At 35.1% G+C, this 15,499-nt stretch overlaps 1 protein-coding gene across 12 annotated transcripts in view; it reads left to right on the top strand.

The window, feature by feature from the left end:
* The window catches only part of FGF14 (fibroblast growth factor 14), a 415,734-nt gene that overhangs the window by 312,003 nt on the left and 88,232 nt on the right, over positions 1-15,499 (top strand). For all 12 annotated transcript variants that reach the window (XM_083831570.1, XM_083831569.1, XM_083831571.1 and 9 more), the window contains one exon: positions 2,315-2,418. In XM_083831570.1, the coding sequence (XP_083687696.1) occupies positions 2,315-2,418 (104 nt within the window). The remainder of the gene's footprint in view (positions 1-2,314; positions 2,419-15,499) is intronic.

The following is a 15,499-nucleotide window of genomic DNA, read 5'->3' on the forward strand; positions in this document are numbered from 1 at the left end:
TTCTTCTATATGAGAATATTCCAGGGAATCTTGCTGTTGAAGGAAAGGGTGTTTTTTTCTTTTTTTTTTTCATCCACTTCTATCTTTAAATTATTATAGTCAATCCACATGTTTTCTCAGTTGTAAAGATTTGATCAGCTTTATCAGCTTTTGATTTCATCAGCTTTATCTGTGACTTTATGTCCTTAGATGACCCAGGAGTTTTCACATTGTATGAAAATACACTTATCCACTGCAAACATATTGCCCTTTTTCTCTTGATTTGGGCTTTACCACTACCATTCTAATTACAAGTAGCCTCATAGTGCACACTTTCTGCTCACACTTATGGATGCTGTTCCTACAGTTTGAGGAACTTAATGTAGGTATTACTGTGTTCCTGAGACTTGGCTTGGTACAACTGTTATCTTTGCCCACATTGAACACAGTGGTTGCACTTTTGGTTTTCATCCAAGTAGTTGTGAATCCATGACACATCCACAGTGAAAAACTGCTCAGCATGAACTCTGGCACATCCAGCTTTTTTCTTCAGAGACTGTTTGATGTGTGCTTTGCATCTGATTTCCTGATATGAGTTAGTAAAATTAGTATAGGTGTGTTTGCTGGCATAATTCTTAGAATAAGAATTGGTCTGTGTCTCGTTTTTCTAAAACAGGTAATTTCAATGAATTTAGTGGGCAGTCTAAAAGATTTGTTGAAGAATATTGTAATCTTCTGACTGTGATTCTAGGTCTGAATTGTAAATACCATTTAGCTTCCTGTTCTTACAATGCACAACTGTATTGTGCTTGCAATGCAGAAATCCAACTGTATTCTGTGTGAGAAGAAGTATATCTAGTAGGTTGAAAGAGGTGATTATCCCCCTTGACTCTGCTCTCATGAAAACCCACTTGGAGTACTGTGTTGAGCTCTGGGGCTCCCAGCACAGGAAGAACATGTATTTGTTAGAGTGGGTCCAGAGGATGGTCAGAGGCCTGGAGCACCTCTTCTATGAAGAAAGGCTGAGAGAGTGGGGGTTGTTCAGCCTAGAGATGAGGAGGCTCCAGGGAGACCTCATAGTGTACTTCCAGTACTTATAGGGGGCCTACAGGAAAGACGGGGAGGGACTCTTTGTCAGGGAGTGGAGTGACAGGACTGGTGGTTTTAAACTAAAAGAGGGGAGATTTAGATTAGTAGGAAATTCTTTACTCGGAGGCTGGCAAGGCACTGGAAGAGATTGTCCAGAGAAGTTTTAAATGACCCATCCGTGGAGGTGTTCAAGACCAGGTTGGATGGGGCTTTGGCAAACCTGGTGTAATGGAAAGTGTCCCTGCTCATAGCAGGGGGGTTGGAAATGCATGATCTTTAAGGTCCCTGACAACCCAAACCATTCTATGATTCTGTGATGTGTTTTTTTTCAGGAAAAAGTAGATTTTTCAAATCTCCTTGCTCGTTTTTCCATTATTAAAAAAAAATGGTTTGATATAGAATTTATATATTGGAAGTAAAATTTACTTATACTGGTTTTTCTTCTGTTGTAGTGAACTCTCCATCTTCCCACTAGTATTCTTCAGACTAATCAAGGCTGTGTCTGCTTTTGTTGTTACAGAGGTGTATATCATTGCTAGGGTATCTGCTATTATGCTATTATCCACTTTTTAATTCAAAGCATGATTTTCCAGAACTTCTGCCTTTGAACACATTCTATATTCAGCTCAATAATATTTATACACTTTCAGAGTCAAGCACATATTTCAGTGCTTTCCTGAAGTAGGACAGGCAGCTACCATTACCTGAGGCTTGTATCAAATATACCATTCACAAAACCAAGTAATTTTTTCAGATTTCAAATCACAGACCCCTTAAAAGCAATCTTGATGAGAGTACATCTTAAACCAGTAACATAAAGATACCTAAGAAAAAAAAATAAAAAAAAAATTGCCTGAATCAGAAAGGTATGTATTCTGCAGGGTGTCTCATAAGCATTACCTGTCTGATCCATTTATATTGGTGAAGGAAATGTTGGTCTCTGACTCTTTTCAGATCGTTTGAGATACTTGTGTCTGCAGTGCTTGTATTTGTATTTGCTTTGTATTTGCTATTTGGCACTTGTACCTAATACTGAAATATTGCAGGACTTATTGCTAAATAGATACTTAGGCTTTAATTTTAAGGATTAACTTTACTAAAAACAATATTTTCTGAACAGTTTTAATTTTAAAGTCAGAAAAAAAATATGAAGGAAAGAGATGTGTTTCTTTTTATCAATGTTGTTCATTAAAATATTTTAATAACCATAGTATATTCATATCTGGTCATGTTTTTTTCTTCACAGCATTATTCAACCTTATACCAGTGGGACTTCGAGTTGTTGCTATCCAGGGTGTAAAAACCGGATTGTATATAGCCCTAAATGGTGAAGGTTTCCTCTACACATCAGTAAGTACCTTTCTGAACTCTGTGTAAAAGGCACAGCTGAAGCTGAAATCTACACTGTAATGTAGATGTGTAGTCACTTGTAAGAAGTTCTGTAACATTCTATATTTATCTATACACATACACAAACCTGTGTACTCATGTACTTATGTAGTACATCTGTAAATTGTATGTAGTAGAAATTACTGTGTCCTATGTATGAGAGTGTGTGTTAGCAGTACTAATTAAGACTTCTGCAGAATTCTTTTTCTGGTAGGGTATACTGGCTGCATGCAACACACCACAAAGATTATTATTTTCAGTTAATTTCTCCAGAATCTGGAAATAAAGATCTGCAGTTATTTTCTTAGGGATTTGTTATTCAGAATCCAAAAGCTGTTACAGCAGTTATATTTATTTTAAGATAAGACTTATAAATTCCATATAAAAAGTCATTTACAGCCTTACTGTTTATCTTAATCTTATAACTGTATTCTTAGCGTAATGGATTTTTTTTTCTGTCGTGTCAGAAAAAATATGAGTTCTGTGAAAGACAGTATCTTTGTAGAACAATCAAAGTTTAAGAAAAAATATTTTGAGTCATAAGCAATACTGCTATATAAACTGATTGGATAGGCCTCTGATCATTTAGGATATTCTAAATGATTTAATGCTATTCAGTCAGTGTGTTGTTATGAATATGAATATCCTAAATTTTGTGTAAATTTAGTGTCTTAACCTCCCTTAGAAGACAGACGAAGTTTAATAAGAACAGGCAGTTCCGTCAAGTCTTAAAAAGGTGTCTTAAAGGATTTTTCATGACTATATTTTCATTGCCCTCTATGTTGAATTTATTTTCATAGTACCTTTTCTTTTTGTTACGTCACGTAGTTCTTAATTCCCTACTGAGTTACAATGCACTGCTTTGTTTTCAATATCCATTGAAAGGAAATTGGACAGATTAAGTTTCTGATGCCCTCAGGGAAAGTATTCTGTTTGTTTCAAAAATACAATTGTCTTGGAAAACCTAATTAGGGAGAAAAAATGGAACTAATCTTGAATGTCAATGTCAAGACAAAGAGAAAATTGTTGCTCATAAAATATCTGTTGGAAACTCGAGCAGCATGATCTGAAACATTTTTTATCTTCTGTTCAAAACAATAATAAAAAAATCTATCCCAGGAAGACATCATATAACATGCAATATTTTATGACAGAAGGAAGAAAGGTAGAAGAACAAAAACAAACTAGAGCTGGTAGCATTAATGCTCTTCTGAATTCTCAGTTCCAACACTTAATGCAGGGAGTTCACTTCAGTATGATAAACAGTACTTTGTTGTGTGTTGGAGTATATTCTTGCCCAAAATTTTCTGAAATGAGTTCTTCTTCCTTCAGAAAGAACTATGTATCAGTTTCTTGGCAGGTTACTGTGCAAGGAGAGGCCCTATATGAACAAATTCTGGTGTCCCCTGTGGTTATGTATGATTCTGGAAACAGTCCAAGTTAAAAGAATGGTGTCATCTGGGGAAGGGAAAGGGATGGAAAGTGCAAAGCAAGATAAGGAGAGGTGGCTGGATCCAAACTTCGAATAGACATGAACATGACCCTTAAAGCATCTAACAAGATATTTCCATGACACCAGTGGGAATCTGAATTGCTTTATTCCTATATCATCTTCTTGAGAAATACATATTACTTAGGTTGTGAACAGTCTCATGGATATGAATAAAAGATGATATAAATGGAAAAAGTAGTCCATGTATAATCTATTGCAAGATTGTGTATTTTTAATTGCCACTGGTGGCAAGACTTTTGGACTTAACGACTTCTTATATTCCTGTGGTTACTGGAAACTCATTAAGCGCTTCTGAATGTTATTCTGTGCATGTTCTTATGTTTTTTAACATATTTCATTTAAAGATTTCTTTGGAGAGTGTCTCAATCTGTCATTTTACTTTGTGTGAGGTAAGGAAATGTATGTGTTTGGAATGTACTGCTTACTATTCCTTGTACAGAGAATAAAAGATGAGTGGCCCATTAGGTGACAAAGAGAAGAAACATCAGAAAACTGAGTGGAAGGCTTGGTTTTGGTATTTCTACAAAAGATTTTCAACTTACACTTTTGTCAAAGTTGAGAAGTATTAATATTCTGGAATTTAATGCAAATTTATAGGTAGTAATTTCAAAATATCAGTGTTGTAATACAGGTTTGATAGTTTCATATTAATGTATTGAAAAAATTGACTATATATTTTGATCTTAGTAATTACCTGTGTTCAGCTTAGAGACTAATGCATTTGAAAATAAGACAAAGCATCAGAAAGAATAAAGCCTTCTCCCTGAGGATCAAGATGAAGAAATACTGCATGCAAAATATTCTAAATACTGTCGTTTGCAGAAAAATATTTTTAACCACTTTCTTTTAGTGTTTTGCTGCAGTTATTTATTTATTTATTTATTTATTCTTTGTCACTATTGTGTATCTGTTGCAATGCAGAAGCTATGTATCGTGTTTTTCCCTTGGTGATTTAGGGGAGGCTGGGAGAAAAAAAGTTTTCTCAAAGTTTGGTATGACAACTGACATCATTGAAAAATGTGTCAAATAATAGAAGCATTTGTTAATATTTTCATGTGTTTAGATACCTTATCAACTAATTATAAATACGTCCAAAAATGGAAGCTATAGACTAAGCAGTATTTGTACTCTAAATTGAGACTAAAGTCCTGTATAGCCCTTCTCTGAAGAATGTCTCAGTGTCTTTTTCCATTCACAGTCTATGAAACTAGCTTGTGAGAATATCCTGCTTATTAATGCCTCTCTTTAGAGACTGGAAGTGCCAGCTCAATTATTTTTATCATAAGCTTCACATAATGTTGACTAATTAAGCAACAACACTGATAGGAAGGGTATTATGTGTGATCCAGCTTCCTCTGATATGAGGTATTCAGTAAGAGGAAAATGAAGGTGCAGTAACAGAGATCAGTTTTGTGTGTAGATTGTCATAGGCAGATTTGCAATGCTTTCTTGCCTTTTTTTTTTTTTTTTTTTGTGGTTCCTTTTGCCGGTTTTGGAGTCCCTTGTTTTTCATGTATTTTTTTTCTGCCATATTTGTGTAAAACTTTTGTCAATTAATTCACAGAATTAGAACTAAGGGAAAAAAAAGCTAAAGAAATATCAGAGACAAGTGTTATCACGATATTTCTTTTTTAGAGTAGAAATGGAGGGACAACAAATTGTGTAGGAAAGTCAGTTTCAAGAGCGCTTCATACCTGTTTTGCTTGCTACAGCAGCTGAGATTTGTGTTCTGTCCTTTGGGGACTGATCAAGCCAGGGTCCCTGTAAAGAAACCATCAAAGCCTTGTCAAATAGAGAAGCAAAATCTTTGGAGTTTAACAGGACTTTGCAGAATTCCTAAGAGAAAATACTTAACCAAAATTAAAAGCTTATTTTTCAGTGTATTTAAAGGAATTACTATAATGCCATAATTCATTATTTTAAATGGTATAGAATATGAGAAAATGGGCCTTTTCGTGTTTTTTTTTTCCTTACACTTTTAAGGGTTAGCACTCAGAAACTATTCATTAAGCTCAGCTTTTTTGAAGCTTGGTTTTATTGAATCCAACATTATTTTTGTGTGTCTATACTACATGTATATCCACTTATAATTTGAATATATTTATTTAGTGACAGCTTTCTAATTCTGGCTATGTTAGTGAACAATGGGTATTATAAAGCAAAGCATAGATTTATTTCAGATGGATTAGTGAATTATAAATATGTCAGTGTTTATGAGTGACTTCTTTAGCACTGCGAAAGCTAGTTGAAGAAACTGGAGACTGTTCAACAAAGAACCATGCCGATTACTAGCAAGATTTTGACTTAGTAGTTACAGACTTTTCATGTTAAACTCCAAAAGTGTGCCTCATGTTGATCTCACCTTTGGGAAAGGTGAACAAGATAAGATTTTATTTCAAGGGTTGAGCCTGTCAAAATCAAAAGGAGTGGAACAGGATCCATACACTGAAAAAAATGAGCACAGACACTTCTGATTGCTCATTAGAAGCAGGTATTTTGTGCAGCAGAAGATGGTACTACAATATGTGGCAGATGCTTTTGTTGATTTTTATGTTAATTTTGATCAAATGACTCTGCAAAAAATTAATTCAATTTTCAGGAGTGGGGGTGGGGGCTGCAGCTTCTTGTTTTGCTTCTAACACTTTATGCTGCTGGAACGGGATGAACTGAGATAAAACATATGTTAGTCCATTTTATAATTCCTATTTTACTAAAATGAAGATACGAGAGTCTTCTTGGACTGTATCACCTCTTCTAATTTGTTGTCAGGCTGGAGTTCTGACCTGCACCTCCAGGGCTCCCGTTATGGGTACAGGACAGTGGGAAGACTGTCAGGAAAATGCAGAGAAAAATGGAGAGGCATGGCTGTATTTCTTGTTACAAAATGTTTATAAAGTATTTTAGAAGTAGAGACAGCACAATATTTGCTTTACAAAATAATCTTCTTGTAAGATGAAGGTTTGTGTTGGAGCAGTCACGTTACATGGCTTTGAGGGTGTTGGTTAGGTAGTGTTTCTGTGGTAGTAAGATGTCAGTCTGTGTGAGAGCCTTCATGAACGAGAGAAAATGTCAATACCTGATACTATGAATCATATTTGCTATATCACAACTCTCACCTGAAAGAAAAGTCTTGAAGGGTTTCTCCTGATATTTCAGTAGCTTCTCAGTTCTGATATTTCCACTATTTCTTTAAGCCCAAATAATTGACCTGTCTGATGAGAACAAGTTTCAACCTCAGGGAAGAAGATGGGAGCACAGACAGCATGCAAAAGAAAGTGAACTGAAGTGATCCATATTTCTAGTATCTAAATCAAGGTCAAATGAAAAAGAAGTTTCTGTATCTTTTCATAGACCTTTTATTTGTGCTTTGGAATGCTAATGCTTGTGCATGTGCAGTAATTTGAAGGTTCAGAGATACACACAACATAATAATAAGGAGAACAAAAGGAAGTTTAAACTAGGCAAAACCAGAGAAGAAATGCGATGTTTTAAAATCCATATATTTTTTCACAAGAATAATTAAAAAGAGCTTAATGTGACATCAAGATGGCATTTTTCTGTTGTTTTTGTCTCGTCACATTGTAACAGTGCTGAAACCTAGGTTTTGGCAGAGATTGTACCACTCCCACATCATGCAGGGTATGGCAGAAATAGCTAAGAATACATCTGTGTAGAGAGATATGGGCAAATATGAGCTTGCTGTACGGTTTTAGAGGGAGGTGTTTGTGTTAAGAGTCATAAAAATACTGAATAAGGTAAATCTTGCTGCTTTTGAGGTATTTGTGGTTTTGTGAATGTAAGCACATCAGAATGGAATGACTCCTGTAATAATGCTGTGATCAATAAGAAACATAAGATTTTATTTCTTGTGTCTTATGCATTAGGTTCTCAACCTTCTCCTGCAATCTTACATCCCAGTGTTGACTTTAGTAAAACAGGAATTGGACCTCAGTTCACTTGTCATTATCTGTGTCTTGGAACTCCTGTGGTATGCTTTGGAGAGGGGAAATTAAGTGAATTTAATTATTGGAAAATCACTAATTGTGGTAAAGGGTTTTGAAAACTTGTTATGTTAACAGTGCTGTTTTTAACTGTGTATGCACTCAGATCTTATGCAAGAACCATCAGCTAATTTTAAGCATTTACCACTGAAGTGCTCTATTATGTATGAGGAACTTATTTACATAGCCTGTTATCTTTGATATCAATGGGAAGGTGATCTATACTTGCTTTATATAACAACAGTTTCTTTGAGAGGATATTAAACAGCACATTTCAGGGATGTGTTCTTCTGTAGGTTGGGATGGGTTGCCTGGGAGGTTAAAAAAAATTAAAAAAATAAAAAGTTCAACATGTTCCAGAAGGAATTGAGATGCAGTGACAGGGAGGAGGAAAACATCTGCATAGTTTATGCTTATTTATATCTGTGTTTGGAGGTAGATAATTTGTCTCTCAAGTTCTCTGCCAAAAATAAATATAGCAAATTGCTAATGTATTTATTTATACTACGGTGCCACTTAAGGAACAACTGATAACTGAGTCCTGTTGTAATGTACAAGATAGTGTCAGATGTCCCTGCTACATAGTAGAGAAGGGGTGCAAAATGCATACTAAGTCCATGTTTGTTTGTTTCTTGTTTTTTTCCGTGTGCTAGGTTTTCACTACATTTTTGGTTTGAATTTGCTTAAGACAATGTTTTGACACACAAGATAAGGGAAAAGGAGGCATGCACAGATGTATGAGAGTTGATGGGGCAGGAGAGAAATGAGAAGGAAAGAGGTGAATGGAATGAGCCTGATATAAGGAGACTGTGATAAGCAGAGATTTAAGAAAGCGGAGAAATAGCACAGTTAAACGGGACTGAACTGTAGAAAAGCTTATGATAATATCATCACAGCTCAGGAGTCTCATGCTTTTGTTTGTTACTCTCTGTGTTTAGGATACAAAAGCGGTTACTATTTGAACTAATGTTCATAAAGTTTATGTAGTAGAAGTATGCTACTTTAAATATACAACAAAGATCATTAGAACTAGAAAAGAACACAGTATTTTAGGTTGGCTTCATCTGTGGCAGCTCTTTCACCCTGCTGCCATTTAAATGCTGTAGTGGGGATAAAACAATTTGACTCAAAACTTGCAGTGATGTTTCTCAGTACTTAAACCAAATATATATGTCCTGATCACTGAGGTCCTCAATATCCTTTACAAGATTTATTCACAATATTTGTCTATAAAAAAAAAAACTTCCGTATTTGGTTAAAATATTTCTTTTCCTTTCCCACATTTAACACTCATGCACATGCAAAGATCTCTTGATGTATATATTCTTTTTCCTAAGATTACAAAAATGTGCAATGCAAGTAAATGCGTCAAGGTTAAAAAGCTTATCATCCAAACTTCTTGTCAAAGCATGGAAGATTACAGAGTCAGAAGCAACAGCTGAATATTTTTCAACTAATTCTATGACAATGAATAGTATCAGTAGGTAGGTATGCTAAAATGAGGGTGATCTAATCTCATGCTTCAGGAAATAAGGTGATTGACACAGGAAGAAAAAGGAATGCTCTCCTCAATATATGGCATCTCTTAACTGTAGATGTACTGAGGGAGGTTTGCCTCTAAATTATTGCACAAGGTTCACAGCCAAAGGCTGTGCACAGGCTTGATGGACCAGCAGCTTAATCTAGTCTGTCAAATTTGTGCTTCTAGCATTTCTTGTTTCTTGTGGTAACCTCGCTGTACTTTGGCCAATGTTTGTTTTGTTACATAAATACAATTACACTTTTCTGGATGTTTCTTTACCCTCAATTTAGGCATTCAGGCTTGTCTGTAACCCCAAATGCTGAATGCTGTCTTACTGTGCATCATACAGTTTTTCAATGCCCCTCTTCCCTTTTATTCTTTTATTTCCCTGGAAATTGTCACTGCACAAGCATATCAAAAGGATCGTGTTCAAATTTTCTAATTTTCTCTTCATTATTATTCAATCTTATTCAAATGTTGCATGCAAGTATGAAAAGTGGCTACCAAAGATTTTAAAGATCTCTCCAATTTTAGAAAGTTATCAAAAGCATGTTTCTTATCAAAACCTACTACTTCTTTCCATTATTGTTTAATTAATATTTAAAATAATGAAGACAATTGTAGATGGATTTATGGTTAGTTGAAATGCTTTCCATAACAAATTTGATGTAATGAAGGCCTCTCAATGCATCTTGAAGATTTCTAGGTAAGAAATAAAAATGAACTCTGTGTGGACTAGAATAACAATTAGACACATATGATGCTGTTTATTATTGCCATAGTTGAATAGCTAATGAATCTTCTGTTATTCAGGTCTATTTGTAAAAGATATATGGCTAGACACCGGGATGGTTGAAGAGAAATGAACTGTGAGCTTTTAAATATAACATTTATTTTCAAAAAAGTTTATTGTAGGCTGAAGAATAGCTTTAGGCAAGCAAAATTCTGCTTTCTTTACCCAAGAAAAAATATGTATTATCTTTCTGAAATTATTATTAATTTGGGATCTGTCCTAGGGTGTTTATAGTTTTGTGTGTGCATGCTGGCAGAGACAGGGGCTGCTTCCATGGCTTTTCCTCTGTTTCTGTGCCTGGCATGTGTCAGCATGTCATTACAACATGTGTTTCTGTGATAGACTGTGGGTAATATGTTCACAGAAGCAACTAGGATTGTCTCTGAAGCATTCTCATTCCCATGGAAGCAAAGCTCTCAGAAGGGATAACACCACTTTTCTTTCCCCCCTTTAGCTAAATTTGTAGTTGACTATTGGCTGATTAGAGTTTCTTTACAGTTTAATTAAATGTGTTAGGACTGATTGTCAGGTATCCATTCGTACAAAACTGGCTATGAAAGTAAGTATCCAGTAACAACTTCTACACAGTTATAGGAAATGTCAGGTCTTCATCTCTCTTAGAATCTCATGTCAAATTTCTCAATCCTCCACTCTCTCTGCTGGCAGCTTTCCCTAACGGATAGTCCATTATCATATGTACTCATTTAGACAAGTGTCATAGACCTTACAATCTATTTTTGACATTTTCCTTTGTCAAATGTGACTCTTTCCTCCCCCCTCATTGTTCCCTCATTCAGGAAACTATTCAGTACCCAGAGAGGCAGTTTTGGATAGAGATAGACACATGCAGAGTTCTGGGAGGAACATATATAAATCATCTTTTTTGTTACTTGACCATGCAATATCTGTGATGTGACATCAGAAAAACATCTAGCAATGGCGGGATGCTTTTCACCCACAGCTCAGTGTAATTAAATGTATCTTAAATCAACTGAAAGTCCCAGTGTCAAAGTTCTGGAATATTGTCTGGATATTGGAGAACTCAGAAATTTTCAGAAGTAGCAAGTGTTGGCCTAAGTGTTGCTAGTTATGATTGCTGACTATGGTGGTAGTGGGGTTGGCATAACTATTGGATTTACTTGTGAGAATCCTTCTTGCAGGGGTTAAACTGGTGAGGTTTACTGTGCAATATTTATTCAACATATTCTACATCTGTCAGATGAGAAGCTCTCTTGACTGATTCCTGTTGACTTGACAAGGATTCTTGTTTTTTAGCAGAATACAAATACAGCCTTGGGGAAGTACTGTCTCCCCTTGAGGGCACCTCAAGAGAAATCATAAATCTTTAAAAAATAAGCAGTAAAACCTGAATCCTGCACTAAAAACTTTGGAAAAGGGTTGAGAAGGTGATTCACCCCATCACGTTTGAATTCAGTTGTTAATGTTCTCTACATTCTGTTCTCCTGATATATTTGTCACTAAATATTTTATAATAAAAAGTGACACGATACTACTACTTGCCAAAACACAAACCTCTGGACTTAATATGCAGGGTCTACAGGAAAACCTGTACTTTGAGTAAGTGAAACAAAAAGCTGAAGACTAAATTCCTTCTGTGCACCTGTGGATTTATTTTTCCAATAGTGCATTACATTGCAAATGGCTTTGGCTTATTCATGGGTTGGTAAAGCTTCTTCAGCTTTGCCAAACTTTTACATTATACAAACTTTACATTAACCTTTAGTGTAGCTGTGGCTGCAAAGTTGAAAACAGTGTTTCAACATAAAAACAGAACAGAACCTTGGTTCTTCGCAGCTCTGCAGATGTACTCAGCTTCAGACCTAGAGTTTTCCACAAAAGAGATGTGATTGCCTAATTCACCATGGAATTGTTTACTTATTGCAGAATTGCCTAACAGCTGATGAATTTTAGAAAGATAAAGATTGTTTTATACCTCAGGCACAAAATAAAATTTAGCCAACATTTCAAAAACATAATATGTTCTCTTTTTCATGTCCCTCTTGGCCAGCATCTGACCTCCATGTTGTGACTGATGTCCCCTAAGTAGTTATACCCTGTCACTTTGCCAGTCAGGCTACAGGCCAAAATCAAACAGAGTTTAGATCAACAGGAAAGAGAATAATACTAAGAAAAGACCTACTCCTAAATGTAGCTTAGAAGATGTTATGAATAGCTAAAAGTATACAAGGGTACTCTTTATTCATTTGCTAAGTATTGTTACTGTTTCTCCCCCCAGTGTTTTACATTAATGGTTGAGCATATCTTTATTTAAAAAAAAAAATAGGATTTTAATTTTTATAAAATTTTAATTAAAAATTAAACCTGCTTGTGGTTAAGCAATCATACTTAATATTTTTTTTCTTTATGCTAGAATGTGTTTGGATGTTCCCTGCTGAGGGAAGAACAAAGCACATTTTAATGCAGTAGTGTGAAGATAGACTGGTCACACAAAAAAAGTAAAATATAATTCATCAAGAATAATCTGGAAGTGCTATCTTCATAAATCAGGGAGATACAAATTGAAAAATTGTGTTGTCTGTGAACTTGGCAGCAGTTGTAATTTCATACTTTCATAAGAATTACCTTTCTTTATATAACGGAATAGAATAATTTGTTAGATTTGGTAGCAACTTCTCCATTAGTTCCAGTGGGATCTGGAAATGTTGGGCTTTACTTTGCTAGGTATCAGAAAGATTTAAGTAAGTATAAGTATCTTTTTTAATTCTGCTTCTTCTTGAACAAAGTATAGGATGGAGAATCTCTCTGTCCAATATAGAATAGAATACTTGGAAGGGACCTACAAAGATCATCAAGTCCAACTGTCTGACCATGTCAGGGGTAACCAAAAGTCAAAACATATTAATAAGGGCCTTATCCAAATGTCTCTTGAGCACTGACATGCATGGAGCATCAACCACCTCACTAGGAAGCCTGTTCCAGTGTTTGGCCACCCTCATGGTAAAGAAATTTTTCCTAGTATCCAATTTGAACTTCCCCTGGTGCAGCTTTGTGCTGTTCCCTCACATTCTATCATTGGTTATGAGAGAGATCAGCAGCTCCCTCTCCATTTCCCCTCCTCACGATGGGAATTCAACATCCAAATGCTGTTAGTAGAAAGTATATTTAATTTCAGTGTACATCCCATGTGTTTTTATTTTTCCTATCTTTTTTTTTTTTCTTGATAATTTCTTTTAAGGCTTCGGGTATGATAGCAAGGTGAAGCATATAATGTCCTTTTTCAACACTTATATTGGTCACGAGGGGAACTGAGCTGACTATTTTCTTCTTGACATTTGAAGATCAGGAGTGTGCCCTTGTCTCTTTATTTTCAAGTATCTATTGGCACCAGCAGCAAAGGAGATGAAGGAATCAGCCTTTCAGGCATTACAAGTGACAACTTCAGAAGAATCAACTGAGGCAATTCTATCACCCATTTAGCATTTGTTTGAGCATAGAGGGTGGCTGTAGAATAGCTTTTGAAAACAGAATAAGAGATAAAATTGATATTTCCCCTGAATACTTGTAGAATTTTCACTGTATCTTTGAAAGCTGACAACATCCTATCTAGAGCTATCCTGTTAAAAATTGTGAAAGCCACTTTTCTTCAATTGGCATGATTTGAGTAGTAGATAGATCAGTTGATCTTTGATTTTCAATGATTATTGTATGGAGGTGTCTGGTCTGTAGATGAAGTGAGAAATAGTGAGATGGTGTCTAAAATACTGTTTGACTCGTAGCTTTGAATATATAAGTATGGCATTGAGAAAAAGGAGGAGACAGAAGAATGGATTAGGATTAGATGATTGACAAGTAAATCATAGGATGTTTACTTCATACTCTGCCAATCACATGAAAACAGTTTTATTGTTATATTTTGCCTGAAACTATTTAAAGTGAAAATAGCCACACCAAAACATGCTGAAATTAACCCTCGTAGGAAATGTGGGGGTGCTCAGGTATCAGATTCAGATGAGACACAAGCTCCACATAAAGTGTCCTTGAATTCTGGCAGATCACAGATTTTGTTAGTTGTCAAGAGTTCCATTTCATTAGTCTATAGATAGGCCAAACTCAGAAAAATAGCATGGAGTTCTGCTGTTCTGGTCTTAAACATAAACATACTATAGCCTTGTCCTCATGACTTCAGTGCAAATATTCCTATGTGAGCCTAGAATAGCCAAAATTTCTTGGGCAGGTTTGTGGAATGAAAATACTAAGTCACGTAAATTTGATGAAAATTTTGATGTGTTAGCTAATTGAAAAGTCACGAATGAAGTCCTTAAGCATAACTGTTAACATATTACTGAATGAGGGAATGGTGAACAATGGTTGTGAACCTGTAGCTGTTCACAACACTAATTCCTGAATATTAATGGGAGCGGAGAAAAGTTGATTGTGCTCAGACATCATGTACATCATGTGAGTCAGCAAAAAAGGGTTTTTATTTATTTAATTATTTTCTATATATCTCATTGGACTCAGTGTGAGGTAAAATGGAAGACTTTACTTATCCAAATAAATATTGCCTGTTTCCTGCATTCTTGGAATTTTTTAAGAATATTTCCAAATGGTAGTAAATACTGGAAAATCTTGATGTTTGCTTAAGATTTTTACAGGGTAAAAAGGAAAAATGACAGCTTGTAAAAAGCAAAATACTGTGATTTAAGATGATAACTATAAATTAAAAATATTTTGAAAAAGGTACTTTGTAATTATTGAGGTAAACAGTTTCTTTTATTTACAGGAATTACTCATCAAAATTGTCAGCATCTTGGAATGTATTCTGATTTATTCTTGGGGAGAATACTGAAATCTTAGAAATTTTAGTCAGAATTCTAGAAAAATCACAAGAAAATATCAGCGTGAATATGAACTTATTTAACCATGCTCCTACTGCTTATATATGAAAGAGGTGTGTAAGTGTATACTGTCCCTGTCCCCCAAATAAAAGTAGTATGAATTATACATAAAGAGTAATTTAATCACAGAGATTAAAGTAAAACCAAACAAACTAACAAAATCGCTCCTACAAGAATGAATCCATTCTCTGTTAATAGACATCCTAAATAATCCAAATTATTATCCAGTTTTACAATAATTGGTTCTATGTACTTTGTATATTCAGTGTATTTCTGCCATGCTTTCAATAAAACGGAAAGTGTTGATAATCAAAGCAGGAACTATTGCATTCA

The sequence above is a fragment of the Anser anser genome, assembly GCF_964211835.1.
Source record: "Anser anser genome assembly, chromosome: 1".
In the NCBI taxonomy this organism is placed as follows: Eukaryota; Metazoa; Chordata; class Aves; order Anseriformes; family Anatidae; genus Anser; species Anser anser.